This window comes from Podarcis pityusensis (genome assembly GCF_964106645.2).
Source record: "Podarcis pityusensis genome assembly, chromosome: 17".
NCBI lineage: Eukaryota > Metazoa > Chordata > Lepidosauria > Squamata > Lacertidae > Podarcis > Podarcis pityusensis.
Genome location: NC_138042.1, coordinates 3,098,225 through 3,112,729, shown reverse-complemented (window position 1 = coordinate 3,112,729; position 14,505 = coordinate 3,098,225). Strand labels below are relative to the sequence as shown.

The 14,505-nt window shown below is 47.7% G+C and overlaps 1 protein-coding gene across 2 annotated transcripts in view; it reads right to left on the bottom strand.

Annotated features, from left to right (window-relative positions):
* The window catches only part of ARHGAP4 (Rho GTPase activating protein 4), a 38,463-nt gene that overhangs the window by 5,644 nt on the left and 18,314 nt on the right, over nucleotides 1-14,505 (bottom strand). For both annotated transcript variants that reach the window (XM_080988423.1, XM_080988424.1), the window contains 14 exons: nucleotides 13,477-13,605; nucleotides 12,241-12,462; nucleotides 12,061-12,162; nucleotides 9,225-9,419; nucleotides 8,642-8,726; nucleotides 7,843-7,870; nucleotides 7,515-7,602; nucleotides 4,480-4,540; nucleotides 4,219-4,296; nucleotides 2,486-2,620; nucleotides 1,890-1,995; nucleotides 1,553-1,783; nucleotides 1,270-1,346; nucleotides 530-683 (listed from right to left, as the gene is read on the bottom strand). In XM_080988423.1, coding sequence (XP_080844549.1) covers nucleotides 530-683; nucleotides 1,270-1,346; nucleotides 1,553-1,783; nucleotides 1,890-1,995; nucleotides 2,486-2,620; nucleotides 4,219-4,296; nucleotides 4,480-4,540; nucleotides 7,515-7,602; nucleotides 7,843-7,870; nucleotides 8,642-8,726; nucleotides 9,225-9,419; nucleotides 12,061-12,162; nucleotides 12,241-12,462; nucleotides 13,477-13,605 — 1,691 coding nt within the window. The remainder of the gene's footprint in view (nucleotides 1-529; nucleotides 684-1,269; nucleotides 1,347-1,552; nucleotides 1,784-1,889; nucleotides 1,996-2,485; nucleotides 2,621-4,218; nucleotides 4,297-4,479; nucleotides 4,541-7,514; nucleotides 7,603-7,842; nucleotides 7,871-8,641; nucleotides 8,727-9,224; nucleotides 9,420-12,060; nucleotides 12,163-12,240; nucleotides 12,463-13,476; nucleotides 13,606-14,505) is intronic.

Here is a 14,505-nt window from a genome sequence, read left to right as displayed (position 1 = left end):
CCGTGTGGCTTCTACTGGCTTTTGAGAAGGAGCTCCTCCCTTGCGTTCCCAGTGTCAACAGCACAGGAACACAGGGGAGCTTCCTTTTAATGAATCAGACCAATGGTCCACCTCAGTCAGTATTGTCTACATGGACTGACCGCCGCTGTCTAGATTACAGACAGGGTTCTCTTCTGGGTGGGACCTGGAGAGGCCAGGGATCAAACCAGGTTCTTTCTGCATGCAAAGTTCTGTCACTGAGCTACCATATCTATATAGTGATATGAACTGGGGCTGCAGTGGGAGATGAAGAGTTAGGGACCCACTAGCACCCATCCCAGGGAGTGCACTCATCCAGTGCTTTGAATGTGCTTTGGTTGATTAGCAGAGAGGACTTCGGGAAGACTTCACCCCCAGCTACCTTGATGCTTCCACTTCTCCAGCTTATTTCATTAAACCTAGCTTTACAGTTTAGGAGTAAGTAACTCTCTTCACACAGGCCAATTGCCACTCTCTTCCCCAGGTCTTCCCTTCAAGGTGTGCCACTCACCTGTCAGGCAGGACAATGGGAGGCACTAGTCCCCGGTTGTTGCCACGCTCACCTCGCCGCCAGCCAACTGGGCCCACTCGCTGTGGCGTAAAGCGCTCCTCATGCTGAACCGCAGAAACAGAGCGAGGCACCGTCTCGGACTGGGAGTCACACTCTGGGAGGGCAAGAAGGCACAAGACCAGAAGCTGGACATATTCTCAATTTGGGTCTGGGAAAGATGTTTCTGCAGATCCCAAAAGGAAACATGGTGGCTTAAACGGAGGACTGAGGGCTCTTCCCAAGGATCTTTCCCACCTCAGGGTAGTTGTCAATTGTTTGCGAGAGATGCCAAGGCAAAGCCTGAGCTAGACTGTGACCCCAGAGAATTCTTGGTGACAAAGCAGATCTAGCCAGTTTGGGTACTTGCGTGTCCATAAAAAAAAGAGGAGGCATCCATAACACATTATTAAACAGGAGGTCAAATATTATTTCAAGTGGCTTCTGAAATGTCCATTGTTATTTTATGGGTTGGAATAATGTATACTGTAGGGGTGCTCACCTAATATTACTGTGACAACCTGGAGATGGGCTGGTCACTATATGTATCAGTACTCTCTGTGGGTGCATTTGTGACCCAGGCCAAGTCCTTCCAGTAGCGCTGCCTTCAGTAACTGGGATGATGGGCAGATTTGGTCCTACCACATAGGCTGCAATCTGGGGCATATGGTAACCCCAGCTGCACATAACTCCCCACCACTCACCATCTTCGCTAGCTGGTGTTTCGGGGGTCCCCTCCGTCTCAGGCTCCTCTGCTGTGGCCTCCAGTGGCAACACATCACTGTCAGCAAGAAGGAGGGAAATAAGAGAGTGTGACAGTTACCATTTCCTTGCAGGGGTCTTTCCAGTGGGACGGAGGAATGAGCATTACCAGCTGCGCTGAACCACATGCAAATTACACACACACACACACACACACACACACACACAACCCCTCACTGCTCCTTTGCTCACAGCACCCACCCTCTCCCCATCGCCCCTTCATACCAGTACTCCTCCTCAGCCAGGGCCATGACCTTCTCATACTGGGGTCCGGGCAGTTGGCTGGTCCCAGGGAAGATGGCCTCGTGATGCACAATCAGGCACTTAACCACCTCGTTGATGTGGGGCTGCACCGACACAGCATCCTGGCCTGCAGGGACGGTCACCAAGGTAGGGCCAAAGCACACAGCTAGGTTGTGGGGATCCATCATGTTCTCATCGCTATAGTGAGACAAGCTGAGGGGGGAAGAAGGTGTGTGTTACAGGGGAGGGGCCTCCTAGCCCCAGGGAGCGCTCTCTCTCTCGCCGTCTCCATCTGGCCACCCAGCACCTGCATACTCACTGGTTGAGGAAAGCAAAGAGGTACCGCAGGACCACCAACACAGCAGGTGGGAGCTGGGAAAGGAGAGCCCGGAGGTGGGAGATACGCTCGGCCGAAGATTCGAGTTCTGAGAAGAGACCATCAGAGGGGGCAGCATGTATTGGACTTGGATTCACATAAACACACACACAAAGAAAGAAGCCATGAGGTCCCGCACTTGAGTCGGGATTTGTAAGCTTGCTGAGCAAACAAACACACAGCTGAAGTCTCCAGTTCTTGGTCTTCCTCCTCTTGCTTGGTGTATTATTTGTGCTTTAACCTTCAGAAGTATCTGAAATGTTTCCATGATTAAGTCATGCCATTGTTCCAGCAGCTGAGACCTAGAGGCTTTTCCATTCTGCCCAGCTGAGAGTCTCAGCAGCTCAAAAGCTGCTCCTCTTTCCCCTCACTTCCGTTTGTCACTTCTGTACCGCACTGTCAACATTGGGGACTATAAGCTGTACTAGGATCAAGTACGTGTGTGCCATAATGTCAATCCTAGTTACTACAGGCACTATATATCAACAAACAAACAAGAATAATGAAACAGGGGTCTGCACATCTGCGCACAAACTTACGGGCTGTTGCCAGCAGCTCAGGGACAATGTCACTAGGAAAGAGTGGCTTCTCCAATCCCCGAAAATACAGTTTCAGCACTCCAGCTACTGAATCCAAGTCATGGTGCATGTAGCCATCTCCCAGTGGGTCGTCGCCTGGTGAAGAGGGAGCAGTCATTACAGCAATCCCTTTCTTAACCTTATCACATGGTCTCTCATTAGCCCAAAGATCTTTCTCCCATCTTTTTACTTTGGCCTTCAGTGATTGATGGTACAGTGAGTTCCAGAAACATTGCTATGTTCTAGTTTTGTATGTTTAGGCTGTTCTGAATTATTGCTACATTTGCACTTTTTAAAGTAATATTTTGAAGTTTTAAATGACTCTAATTTATATTTTATTATGTCGTGACATAATTTTGTGGGTACAATTTTTTTCACTTGAAGAGCGGGATATAAATCTGTTTACTGGTCATCTTTGAACCGCTGTGTTGCAGGAGCAAAAGCATTTGGACGCAGGAGAGTGTCTTTACAATCCTTCCTCCTCAGTCATGAAACTTCCTGGATGAACTTGGACAAACTAGCCTCTTCCACTAACCTACCTCAAAGGGCTGTTGTGAGCATAAAGGAGGAAAGAATTGTGCATGGAAATTGTATTCCTTTGGGGTATGATATTTAAAAAGAGAATGCTATAGAAGCAATAAATACATAATTGTGTCAAAGCAGAGTGACTGATTTGGAGAGAAAGGTGGGTGTCTTTCAGAGGAAGCGCCTGCAGAGGAAGTCGTCCTAGGGGAAGGGCGATGGATCAGTGGGTAGAACCAGGCTTCATAGGCACATACATGCAAGCTCAACTGCTGGAATTTTCATGCAGGGTTGGGAAAGACTCCAGGCTGTTTGAATCCCTGGAGAGCCCCTGCCAGTCAGTGTTGACAATAGGGGGCTAGATGGGCCAACAGTCAGACTTGCTATGAGGTAACGTCTTGCATTCCCTTTAGCCTAGAATCACCTCCCACTAATAATCCCATTTATCTGCAGGAAAGCTATGGAGTAAACTTTTACTGTTAGCCACCCAGAGAACCTTAGCTATTGGGCATCATATAAATACTGTAAACAAAATAAATTGAGAACTAGGCAATGAAGAAAACGCCTCTTTGAAACAGGCTTCATGGCTCACGTTAAATGCCCAAGCTCCTTCCAGAGCCAGCACACTGACTCCGCTCTTCACCTGCACATCAGCTACGCCCTCCTCCCTTGGCGCAACATCCTTCCAAGTCCTTTCTCCCCTGACTCCAGGCTGCTGTACATCCTCTGCTCATTATTTTGTGCCCCGTGGGAAACTGTGACCCCCACCACTGCCCTTTCCCCTCCTTCTGGCAAACTCTAAGGCTCATCAAATTTGCCCTCTGCTCCTCTCTCTCCGCTGCACACCTCATCACCTTTCAGGGTGGCTCCCCACTTGCAGAAGGCTCTCCCCAGGGAGGCTCGCCTGGCACCTTCCTTACATACCTTTAGGCACCAGGCCAAAACATTCCTCTTCCGCCAGGTGTTTGGCTGATTAGCATTCTACAGCTTTTTAAATGTCCTTGGGGACGTGGGGTTATTGGTTTGTCTTTGTCTTTTTTTTATTACGCATTTTGCATGCTCATTTTGTCTTTTGTTTTTGTTGTGAACCACCCTGGAATCTTCAGGTGAAGGGCAGTATACAAATGAGATGATGATGATGATGATAATGATGAAGAAGAAGCCTCACTCACCTTTCTCAAAGGCATTCCGGATCTCCGATACCTGTGCTTGGGACCCTGGCACTCGAAATATACCTTCATGCTGGAGCCCTGGGGAGAAGAAGACAGGTCGGGGGAGAGAACCCAGTCACATTTTTCAGCAAGGAAATTTCCCCTTACTGCTGGGATCCACTCACTGCTATGCACAAGCTGGAGATCCTTTTGAAACCTGGGAGTCTGGTCCACATCCCCAAAGGGAAGCATTTGCTGGGAGGGGAGAGGGGCTCAGCTTACCATGGAGATTGATGAAGCGGATGCAGCTCTCCACGACAAGGGGAACAGCCTGGCCTGAGCTCTGGAGTTACGGAAAGGAAAGGAAAATGTCACAGAGCAGCTTCATCACAGAACCACGACTGTGTGGATGCTCCCTTTCCACAGGAGCCCATCAAAAGCATAGAGCGTAATTTGGGGGGCAGAATTCAGCTTCCTGATAATCCCAGCTTTCATTTTTTTAAAAAAAGTTCCCAGCACTCTTGATTGTGAATATACTTATTTACCGTATTAATACAGTAATTACATTTATTTTCTCCCTTGGTCAGTATAGTGTGGAAGGGACATTGCCAGTTCAGAGTTTATCTTAGCCTTGGAATCATTACTTGGCCTTAGGCCAACCGTTCTCCAGTCTCAGCCCCCCCATCCTCAGTATGGGAAGAGTAATGCTGACCTACTTTACTGGGCTGCTGTTAGGATTACTAGGATAAGAGATAAGAAATGCAATAATGGAAATGTATATATATGATTATTACTATTGTATTATTATTATTATTATTATTATTATTATTATTATTATTATTATTAATTTCCATAGTGTTCAAGCCCTAAACCTGTTTCCCAGACATGCAAAGGCACAAGCAGGTGATCTCTCACCTTCAGCTCTATAAAAAGCAAGGGTTCTCTCTCTCTGTCTTATGTATATAGAGAGAGAGAGAGAGAGCGACTACCAGCTAGTGCTATACCAGCTAGCTCCAGCTAGCGACTACCAGCTAGTACCAGCTGATGGGAAGATCTGGGTTCATATCCCTCCCCCTGCCCTGCCATGGGCCAGTTGCTGTCTCTCAACCTAAGCTGCCTTACAGTGTTGCTGTGAAGGCAAAATGGAAAGCGGAGGAAAGAGAGGAGAGCCACCATGTGCACTACCCTAAGTTTCCTGACAAAAGGGTGGGATTTAAATGCAAATCAGTCCATCAGATTCCTAGTGGCTGGGGCTGGTCTTCAGTGCCTTATGCAGCTCCTCACCTCCCCAAGGTTAGCAAGACCAGAATGAATTGTGCACAATTTCCCTTCGCCTTCATGACTTCCGCAGGCCAAATAAATCGGTTCTACTTATAGCAGAATTATTATTTTTTTCAGAGCAGTATATACACAGCTCTGACGATGTCCCACCTAGGAAAACGGCTCCACCCTGTCCAGAATATTATTATATAGCTCCGGGTTATAAATACATACCCACTCCTATTGTTATTGTTATTATGCACCCTACAACAATGAAGAAGCGACTCTTACAGATGTGCAAAAAATAAATGCTAAGCAGGCATAAGTGGAATCTCTCATTTACATGTCATTCCCCTGCGCTGCAAATGGGAGAGACCTCTGAATAATGAGGAAGAGTCTTTACAGTCATGTCACACTCAAGCTTATTGGCACTGACAAAGCAAAGAACAGTGTTATGGCCTAGAAATCCCACTAGATGGTGCCAGAGTGAATGCAATTCTCCCTCAAAAGCAGGGGTGATCTGGAGAGCACCAGGGCATGAACCATGGCAGGACAGGATGTCAAACATTAACTTCCCTCAGTCCTGTCAGGCCACTTAGGGGTTTCCAAACAAGATACTGGACCACCATGAGGGATAGGAAGTTGGTGCCCTTTTTTATTTTTTCACAAGAATAGGTCATGGGGCTGACACACTATTGTCTGCTCTTTGCATGTGAGATTCAGTCCTGTATACCTGAAGGAGCATCTCCACCCCCATCATCCAGCCCGGACACTGAGGTCCAGCTCCGAGGGCCTTCTGGCAGTTCCCTCCCTGCAAGAAGTGAGATTACAAGGAACCAGGCAGAGGGCCTTCCCTGTTGTGGTGCCCTCCCTGTGGAATGCCCTCCCACCAGAAGTCAAGGCAATAAACAACTATTTTACTTTTAAATGACAACTGAAGGCAGCCCTGTTTAGGGAAGTTTTTAATGTCTGATGCTTTAATATTCAGTTGGAAGCCACCCAGAGTGGCTGGGGTAAAAATAATATATTATTATTATTATTATTATTATTATTATTATTATTATTATTATATATTGTTTGCAGGTGTGCATGGGTGGGGCTACGGGTTCAAAGAGCCACAGAGCTGCCCCTGCTGTGTGTCTTGCTCCCCTCTTCCTGGAAATGTCTGTGTGAAGAGATGCCCTCATGCTGTGCACTTCTATCCCTGAAATGATGTCACACATGTTGCACAGTGTACATGCTCTCTCAAGCTCACCTCCGTGGGAAGGACTTGGCTTTAGCTACCAGAAATCAGAGGTGGAGCTTAGGTAATTTCCCCAAGCCATTCTGAGGGCTTGGGAAAATGTCCCTGACCGTCTTGGCCAGCCTTTCCCACCCGACAAAAGCTCTCCCCACCGCCGCAATCTGAAGCACACTCTCCTCCTTCCATTTCAGTCAGTGGATTGGAAGGGGCCATCCACTCAGGATAACATGTGGTTGCAACATGCAGTCGCTATTCATCACAAGCGCAGGCCGAGAGCTCCCTGTTACAAGCAAACAAAGAAGAACAACAAAAGGAGATTGGAAGCAGCATGTCCAAAACACACAAGCAGGGAGGAGTGTCACACACATGCACCCGCAGGGATGCATCTTCACACACCTCGGTGTGCAAAGCATGCACACATGCAAAGGCAGCACTTCATGTTCCCACAAACACTTGTGCACAAGTTACACACAACAAATATGTGCAAGCTCTCTTCACAAAAACTAGCGAAGCATCCTCTCCGTGCCTGTCGCATTGCTGGTCCCATCTGCTCTGCCTGCCCACCCCTGCCTGCCCACCCCAGTCATGTACCTGCTTCCGTGTCTGCAGCCTCCTCCTCCTTGGGGCAGCACGGACAGGAGAGACAGAGTCAGCAAGCACATTACAAGCAGCGGGAGCAGCGGGTGCGACTGGGAAGAGCCAGAGGCAAAAGCAGGGCCAGGGAGGCAGAGAGTTCTTGTACTAGGCAGAGGGCAAGAAAGCGGGGCTAGAAGGAGCTGGGCAGGAGGGCATAGCTCAGGGCAGCAGCCAGTACCTCCAAAAAGGCCTGCAGGTCACCCCCGAAGAGCTTGTGGTGGCAGCACGAGGGCGGGCGGGAACGCCGGACGCGCTGGGACTGTGGCCTAGAACCAAGGTTTGTGTAGGGTGGGGAGGAAGGAAGATGTCAGAGACTCCCCCAGAGCTGGAACTGGACTCCTTCCCATAGTTCTGCTTGGTTCCTCAACCACAGAATACACAGTGGAAGCCTTCACTGCCCCACTGGGCACAGGGGAAGGGGCAACACGCAGAGTGCCCATCTCTCCACCCCCAACACTGCCATGTGAGTATCCACCATTTTCATGACCCCTTCGGTTTCCTTTTACCTGGCCAGTTCTCGGTCCACAGCAGCACCTGGGAGAGCAAGGAAATAGAAGACAGGGAAGTTAGCATCTGGAGTCCTGGATCTCTGTGGCCATATCTACACCTCAAATTTATGATGAAGACAAATGTACACAGCTTCATCAGCAAGCATGTGATGGAAGCACCTCCATTTGCCATTTACAGCCTGCTCATTCTCAGAAAGTGGAATTGCAGATTGACACAAGAGCTAGCCAATGAAACGAGGCTTCTTCCTCTCCTGCTTTTTTAAGCAAGACTGGGTACATTTCAACTATAAAAGTCAAATCCTTCACCTCTTGGAATAGTTTTTATAGTGTTCTAAAACAATGTAAAATCCTAAATAAGTTTAAAATGCTGAATTTAAATGTGCCAGCTGCTAGGAGTTTGAGAAGGGTAAGAGAAACAGGCAGCCTTCCTAAAGTATGATGGTCAGACAGTTAGAATTTGATGCACGTGCTGTGTGTGTCTTTGAAATGAGTGGAGGTGAGGGAACAAAGCTACTCTAAAAAGGGACATCTGTCTTCACCCTGACGCTGGAATACCTGCAATCACTTTTCCTATAAGAAACCCTGGAGAGAACAGTTTTGCGGGGAGCCTGGAGGTTTCTTAGCTCAGATCCTCAGTACTTCACAAACTCTTGGGTTTATTTGCAAGAAAGGCTGGCAATTAAACAGGTATAAAACTACAGGTAATTTTTGTACTCCAAGCCATCCCGAATTCCCATGCCTCATCTAGCCCAAGGCTACAGTGCCCAGACTGGCAATCTACTCCCCATGTTCTCACCCTTCTCTATCGCCTCCTTCATCTGGTCATGCTTTGCTTGTAGTTTGGTTTGAATGCTTCGTCCGGAGAGATATTCTTTGAATTTCTGCACAAGATACACCAAGAAGTCTGTTATCAGAGAAGATAGCAGGGAGACCTCAGGCTCTAAGACAGAAAGAGGGGCTGGGATTACAGCTCTGTCCCTGGGAAGACCTAGAGAAGCCTTCCGGAGGCAAGCGGAAGAGAAAGGGACCTCACTTGGGACAGGCTTGCCATGGCCAACAGGGGCATAAGTTCTGGTGGCCTAATCAAAAGTGGGGGCGGGGAGAGATCTCCAGAGCAGGATCCACTGCATGACCACAGCCTGGAAAGGTATCTGCTCCCATGTCAAATGCAAGGGGTCTTGTGCTTGGCTCTCTTGCTCTTTTCACTTATGCACCACTTTCCATCACAAAACGTTGTGGTCTGGACTGCATAGGTGGGACTTGCAAGAGGCTGATGAGCAGCCAGGCCCACATTTTGGGCCATGGGGATTCACCTTTTGGATACCATCTATCAAAACGGCTTTGAATGTTCATGGTTCTAAGAATCTTTGGCTGGGTACCATGATGTAGAAGCTCTCCGTCTCCTGCTGGTTGGCCCGGCGCTTTGCCAAGGCCTGCTTCCCACCAGCGTCAGAGCCGGTAGACTTGAGCGACTCCGTCGACTGACAGCCCTGAAAGGCATCCAGTGCTTCTGGTTCCTCCACTGCCAACAGGTCCACCAGGCTTTGCAGGGTGGCCTTCAGAGTCTTGTTTACCTGTGGAAGGAAGCAGAAAACTCTACACCGAGAGCCATTGACAGTGGACTGCTGGCGCTTAACAAAGGGAATGAATGTTTCCCTTATAATACTAATGAAGGAGCTGGGAAGGCGGATGGAAGGTGAATGATTATCTTTCCCCTGCCCAATAATTGTTCCCTGCAAATGACCCCCAGCTATTCTTTTCTTAAAGGAAAAAAGCAACAAGAAGGAACCAAAACCCAAGTAAGTCATGGGGGCAGCTGACACTGGCAAATCAGTGGGATCAGGAAGGGTTATACTCCAATAATTAATAATAATAATAATAATAATAATAATAATTTATTATTACTACCCCGCCCATCTGGCTGGGTTTCCCCAGCCACTCTGGGCGGCTTCCAACAAAAGATTAAAAATACATTAAAACATCAGTCATTAAAAACTTCCCTAAACAGGGCTGCCTTCAGATGTCTTCTAAATGTCATATAGCTATTTATTTCTTTGACATCTGATAGGAGGGCTCCCATTTGCTAATCCTCTCCTTTCTTGTTTTAAATTGCTGAGACTTTTAGTTGTGATAATATATTCATAAATTTGGCAAACTATAAGCTAGCTAACTACTGTATGTGCCTCCCCGCTGCCCTGTTTTATCACAGCAAATGTGGAGTTGGGACCAAACATTTGCCCCCATAATGCCTACCTAGTAAGGTCTTAAGTGACATATTAGTGTACACACACATCCCCTGGGTCTTGGGTGGTGCAGGGCAGGTTAAGCTCCAGGCTTATTAAATGTGTACATTGCTTCCTGCTAAAAAGGAGCAGGGCTGTAGCAGATGGAAGGCAGAAAGCAGCGGGCTTAGTTCTCAGCAAATCCCACTGACCACTATGGAATGTGGGACATGGTTCATTCATATGCTCTATATCTGAATAAGATTCATCTCAAATATTGGGGGTGAGGAGGCTTAGTGGCAGAGCATCTGACTTGCATGCAGAATGTCCCAGGTTCAGTCCCCAGTGGAGTCTCCAGGCTGGGCTGTGCAAGACCCTGCCTGAAACCCTGGAAAGCCACGGCCTCCGTACTGGAGGTGGATGAGGTCTGACTTGATATAAGGCAGCTTCCTGTGTTCCTAAAATAAAAACCAAAGGGCTTGGGTTTTCCAAAATATTCCACAAAGCCCCACAAAGCACCCTGTACAGCAGTGATTCTGAGTGTAGTTTGCAGCTGTTTGTACACAGTATTTGCCTAGATAGGTAACAACCTCCCCCTAGCGCTTCTTCCTCTGACCAGGGACACCCACTGATCTCTGCTGCCACAGAGCAATCAAGAGCAGAGGGGAAGCAAAACAGAAAGTGAAGTCACCAAGGGAGAAGACTCCCCACCCCTTGAAATCCACTGGTGCCTGCACAGACATTCCTCACTTTCTCCCACACTCATGAGAAACTGCCATTCACTCCAAGAGGAGCATGCTTGGGGGAAGCAAAGCATTGCATGGCTGGTGAGGGCGAAATCATGAAGCATCCCTGGCTCTCATCCATTCAACCAAACGGAAGGCCAACTGTGAAATTTCGAGCTGTTGACCTGAAGCCACTTCTTTCACCTCACCAAAAAGAAAGGAAACAGCCCCAGGACTAAAAAAGCACCAGAAAGCAACATGAAAGGCAGGAAAAGCTGTGTAATACAAAAGGATACCTTTCACTATTGCATAAAAAAAATCAAATACACTTGGCCCACCAGGGTCTGTTCTGGGGGTCCGCGCACAAAGGCAAAATCATGCAAAATCAGGAACCCCCAAAACTGCCCCCTCCCCCCCCCCCCCGTAAGGCAGAGGGAAACTTAACATACCTTACAGAAAGGAAACCCCAGAGCCCTTGCGATGCCTTCCCAAATATGAGCCCAGAGTTTCCTTTCTGACAGGTAAATGACCATGCAGAACTGCTTTTTAAAAATGTATATGTGATTTTATATTGTTTCATCTAGTTTTATCTAGCTGAGCTTTAAAATTTTGTAATTGGTGTTTTTATCTTGATACGGGTCATTGACCGTAATAAAATGACTTGACTTGACCTTCCCAGAGCCTGGCAAACAAGGAAAACCCACTGGGTGCACAGGTGGTAGGGAAATAAATAAATGGAGACAGAAGAATATCAAGTCCCCCCCCCCATTAATTCATTTATTTCTCCACCACTTGCAAAAGGTTGTGGTAGTAGGTGTAAAGTGGGTGTAAGTTGCAGGCCCACTGCTTATGGTTATGTGCTCATTTGCGCTTAGTTTGAGCCAGTACTCAGCCCTGTGGTTGGTCCTTAATGCTTCTGAAGACATGCAGAGTGTTTCCAGATCACTACTGCAGCCTGAGTGAGCAGCAGGGTTGTGGTGGCAGCTCTGCCACTCTGTCTGAGACTGCTACTCCCCAGCAAGGAATTCAGCCTAAATGTGTTTTCTTTAAAATGTGAAGCCATGATTTAATGTTTTGTCTTTGTGTGGAGGAGCAGTCAGTCAGCTGAACCCCAGCCTACAGTCTGAAGACACTAGGCCTATGTCTTGCACAATATTAATCCCAGTTCGTCGTCACCAGAACCCATGGCTACCATTTGGAAATTTCTGGGCTCAAGCAAATCAGAGGAGAGGGGAGGGGGCTTGACTTTGTTCTCTGCTGACACTCACCTCGTCTGTCTCCAGGGTGATGGCATTGAGACGGGACTGGAGATGCTGGAAGCGGGAAACTAGTTCATTTCTCAGGGGACCCTCAGCCCGGACCTCAGACACCTGAAGATGGCAAGGAGAGAATAAGTACCAGACAAAAGGGTATGTTCTATAGGGAGCCAGGAATGAGCAGCCCCTTACCTCGTCGCCCTCATGAGGCTGGTAGTCGAAGCACAGGGGAGGACAGTAAGCTGCAGGGTTGGCCTCCATCAACCTGGACTTGTCCCCCAGTGGGTCCAGGGCATCAATGGCTCCTTCAATGGTGCACAGGCCCTGCTGCCAAGCCGCTTGGGCCCGGGACTCAGCTGCTAGGTAAGTCCTCAGCACTTTGCCCAGGGAAAGGTGGAAGCCAAGGTCAAAACACTGGGAAGCATGAGACAAAAGAGACACCCTTAAAACCACATTTGCACTCATCCCTAAAGCGAATTGTCGAATGGGTTGGTCAACTCTATTTCTGAAAGATGTTCCTGTGCCTTAAATAGCTGCCTAATGCAGGAAGGACAGCAACATACAGCAGGCATACAGCTTTGCCTGTCCTGATAGCCCCATGATGAAGGAAAGCTGCCCCTGTTGAATTTCTCTATGCTATGCAGCTGTTTACAACCAAAACGTCTCTATCAGAAAACAGAGTCTGATAATATATGTAACATAACACACAATGACATTGATAACACAGTGCAAATTATGCATTATGCCTGATTTGCAGGACAGGATCTGGAATCTTTTTGGTCTAGCTTTTTTCTTTCTCCTGTTCTGAAGGCTAGGAATCCTATAACAGTAGAGGAAGCTGAGATGAACAGAGAAGTCGTACCCTTTTACAAGCCTACTCCCCCAGTTTATATTTCTAACCTGACAGCAAAAACTGCCCGTATATTTTCAGAGGTCCCTCCTCTCTGTAGAACTAGAAACTTGGGCTAGAATTATAAACTGAGAGCTAGAAACTTGGTGTTTTCAAATGAATGAAAATTACTTGCTAAGGTAGCATATCACCTGCTAAAGACACGGCCTTTTCAAGCACACCCGCCAAGTATTCAAAGGGAAGGCATGGCAAAGACACTGGCGCCTCTTGAAGTAGCTTGACAGTCATACTCCTTTCTCCCTCCACCCTTCCAGGAATCCTGGGAACTGTAGTTCCATGACAGTAGCTGGGCAGCGCTAACAGAACTCTCAACGTTCTCACCAAACTACAGTTCCCATGATTTGACCATGATAGTTGGTATAAAACCAATATGCAGTTGTTATGTGGACATCCCCTTAGTGACGAAAAGAGTGAAAATTGTCACAGCACAGAAACAGCCCAACAAAATGTGTGGCACTGATTTTTGTACTGCCAAATGTTATGGTTCTTGCACCAGCTTGGGTGGAGGACAGACTCACGTCTAGTAGGTCAGCAACATCGCGCACATAATAGTTGCTGATGGCAGCATTGGCAGCGTGCAGACTCAACAAGTAGTCGTTCCGGGCCTTGGCACATTTCAGCTTGCTCTCCATGAACTTGGACTGTCTCTGCAGGGGTTAGAATCATAGAATTGTAGAGTTGGAAAGGACCTCCAGAGCCATCGAGTCCAATCTCCTGCGATGCAGGAATTTGTAGGAGGCTCAGTTAGGCTCAGACTGCAGCCAGCCCTCCCTCCCATCAGCTCCCACCTTCCCCAGTTAGAAACCTAGTTCCTGTACAGGCTATGTTCTTTTCTGACAATGGCAGCAATTTCCCCTCATAAGTCTACCTGCTTACTAGCATCATTCCTATAGCAATAGCTTGACAAACTGTTGAGCTAGAGAAAAAGTAGCTTTACACTACCTTTATTTGTTTAGGTAGACAAGGTGGGGAGGATGCAAGAGACAGTTAACCACCTCCTGCTTCAAATTAACCCCTTTAAGATCCTCTCCTCCCAACATCCTCATATCACATAATCTTCCCCAATGGCTGCTGCATGTTACCTAATAGTAATCCTCACTGAACACAGTAGGACTTGTACTATAAGTCTGCTAACCATGGAGGGGAAGGACAAGGAGATACAGATTCATGGTAAAGAGCCACTCATTTATCTCATCTTCTTCTAAAGCCATTCAAGAGGGTGGCCATCACTGCTTCTACAAAGGTTCAGAGTTGCACTGACATCAGAGAATGATTCATTGGTTATCTAAGTGTATTACAAGAACTGTGTTTAGTTGCAGAGTATGTAACCCATGTTATTATCCTTTTAAGATATGGGTTAGCTTTTGTATAAAAACAGCCTTGGGAGATGGCCTCAGCCAGTCTGTGCCAAGGAGCATGAGGTCGCAGAGTAGGCGTGGGGCCGAAGCAGCTAAATCAGCCAGCCCCCGCGGAGAAGTGGCCTGTGGCCCGGAGCTCACTGACTGACGTGAGGACTAATGAGCAGGAGTCCGCAAGGGGTGAAGACT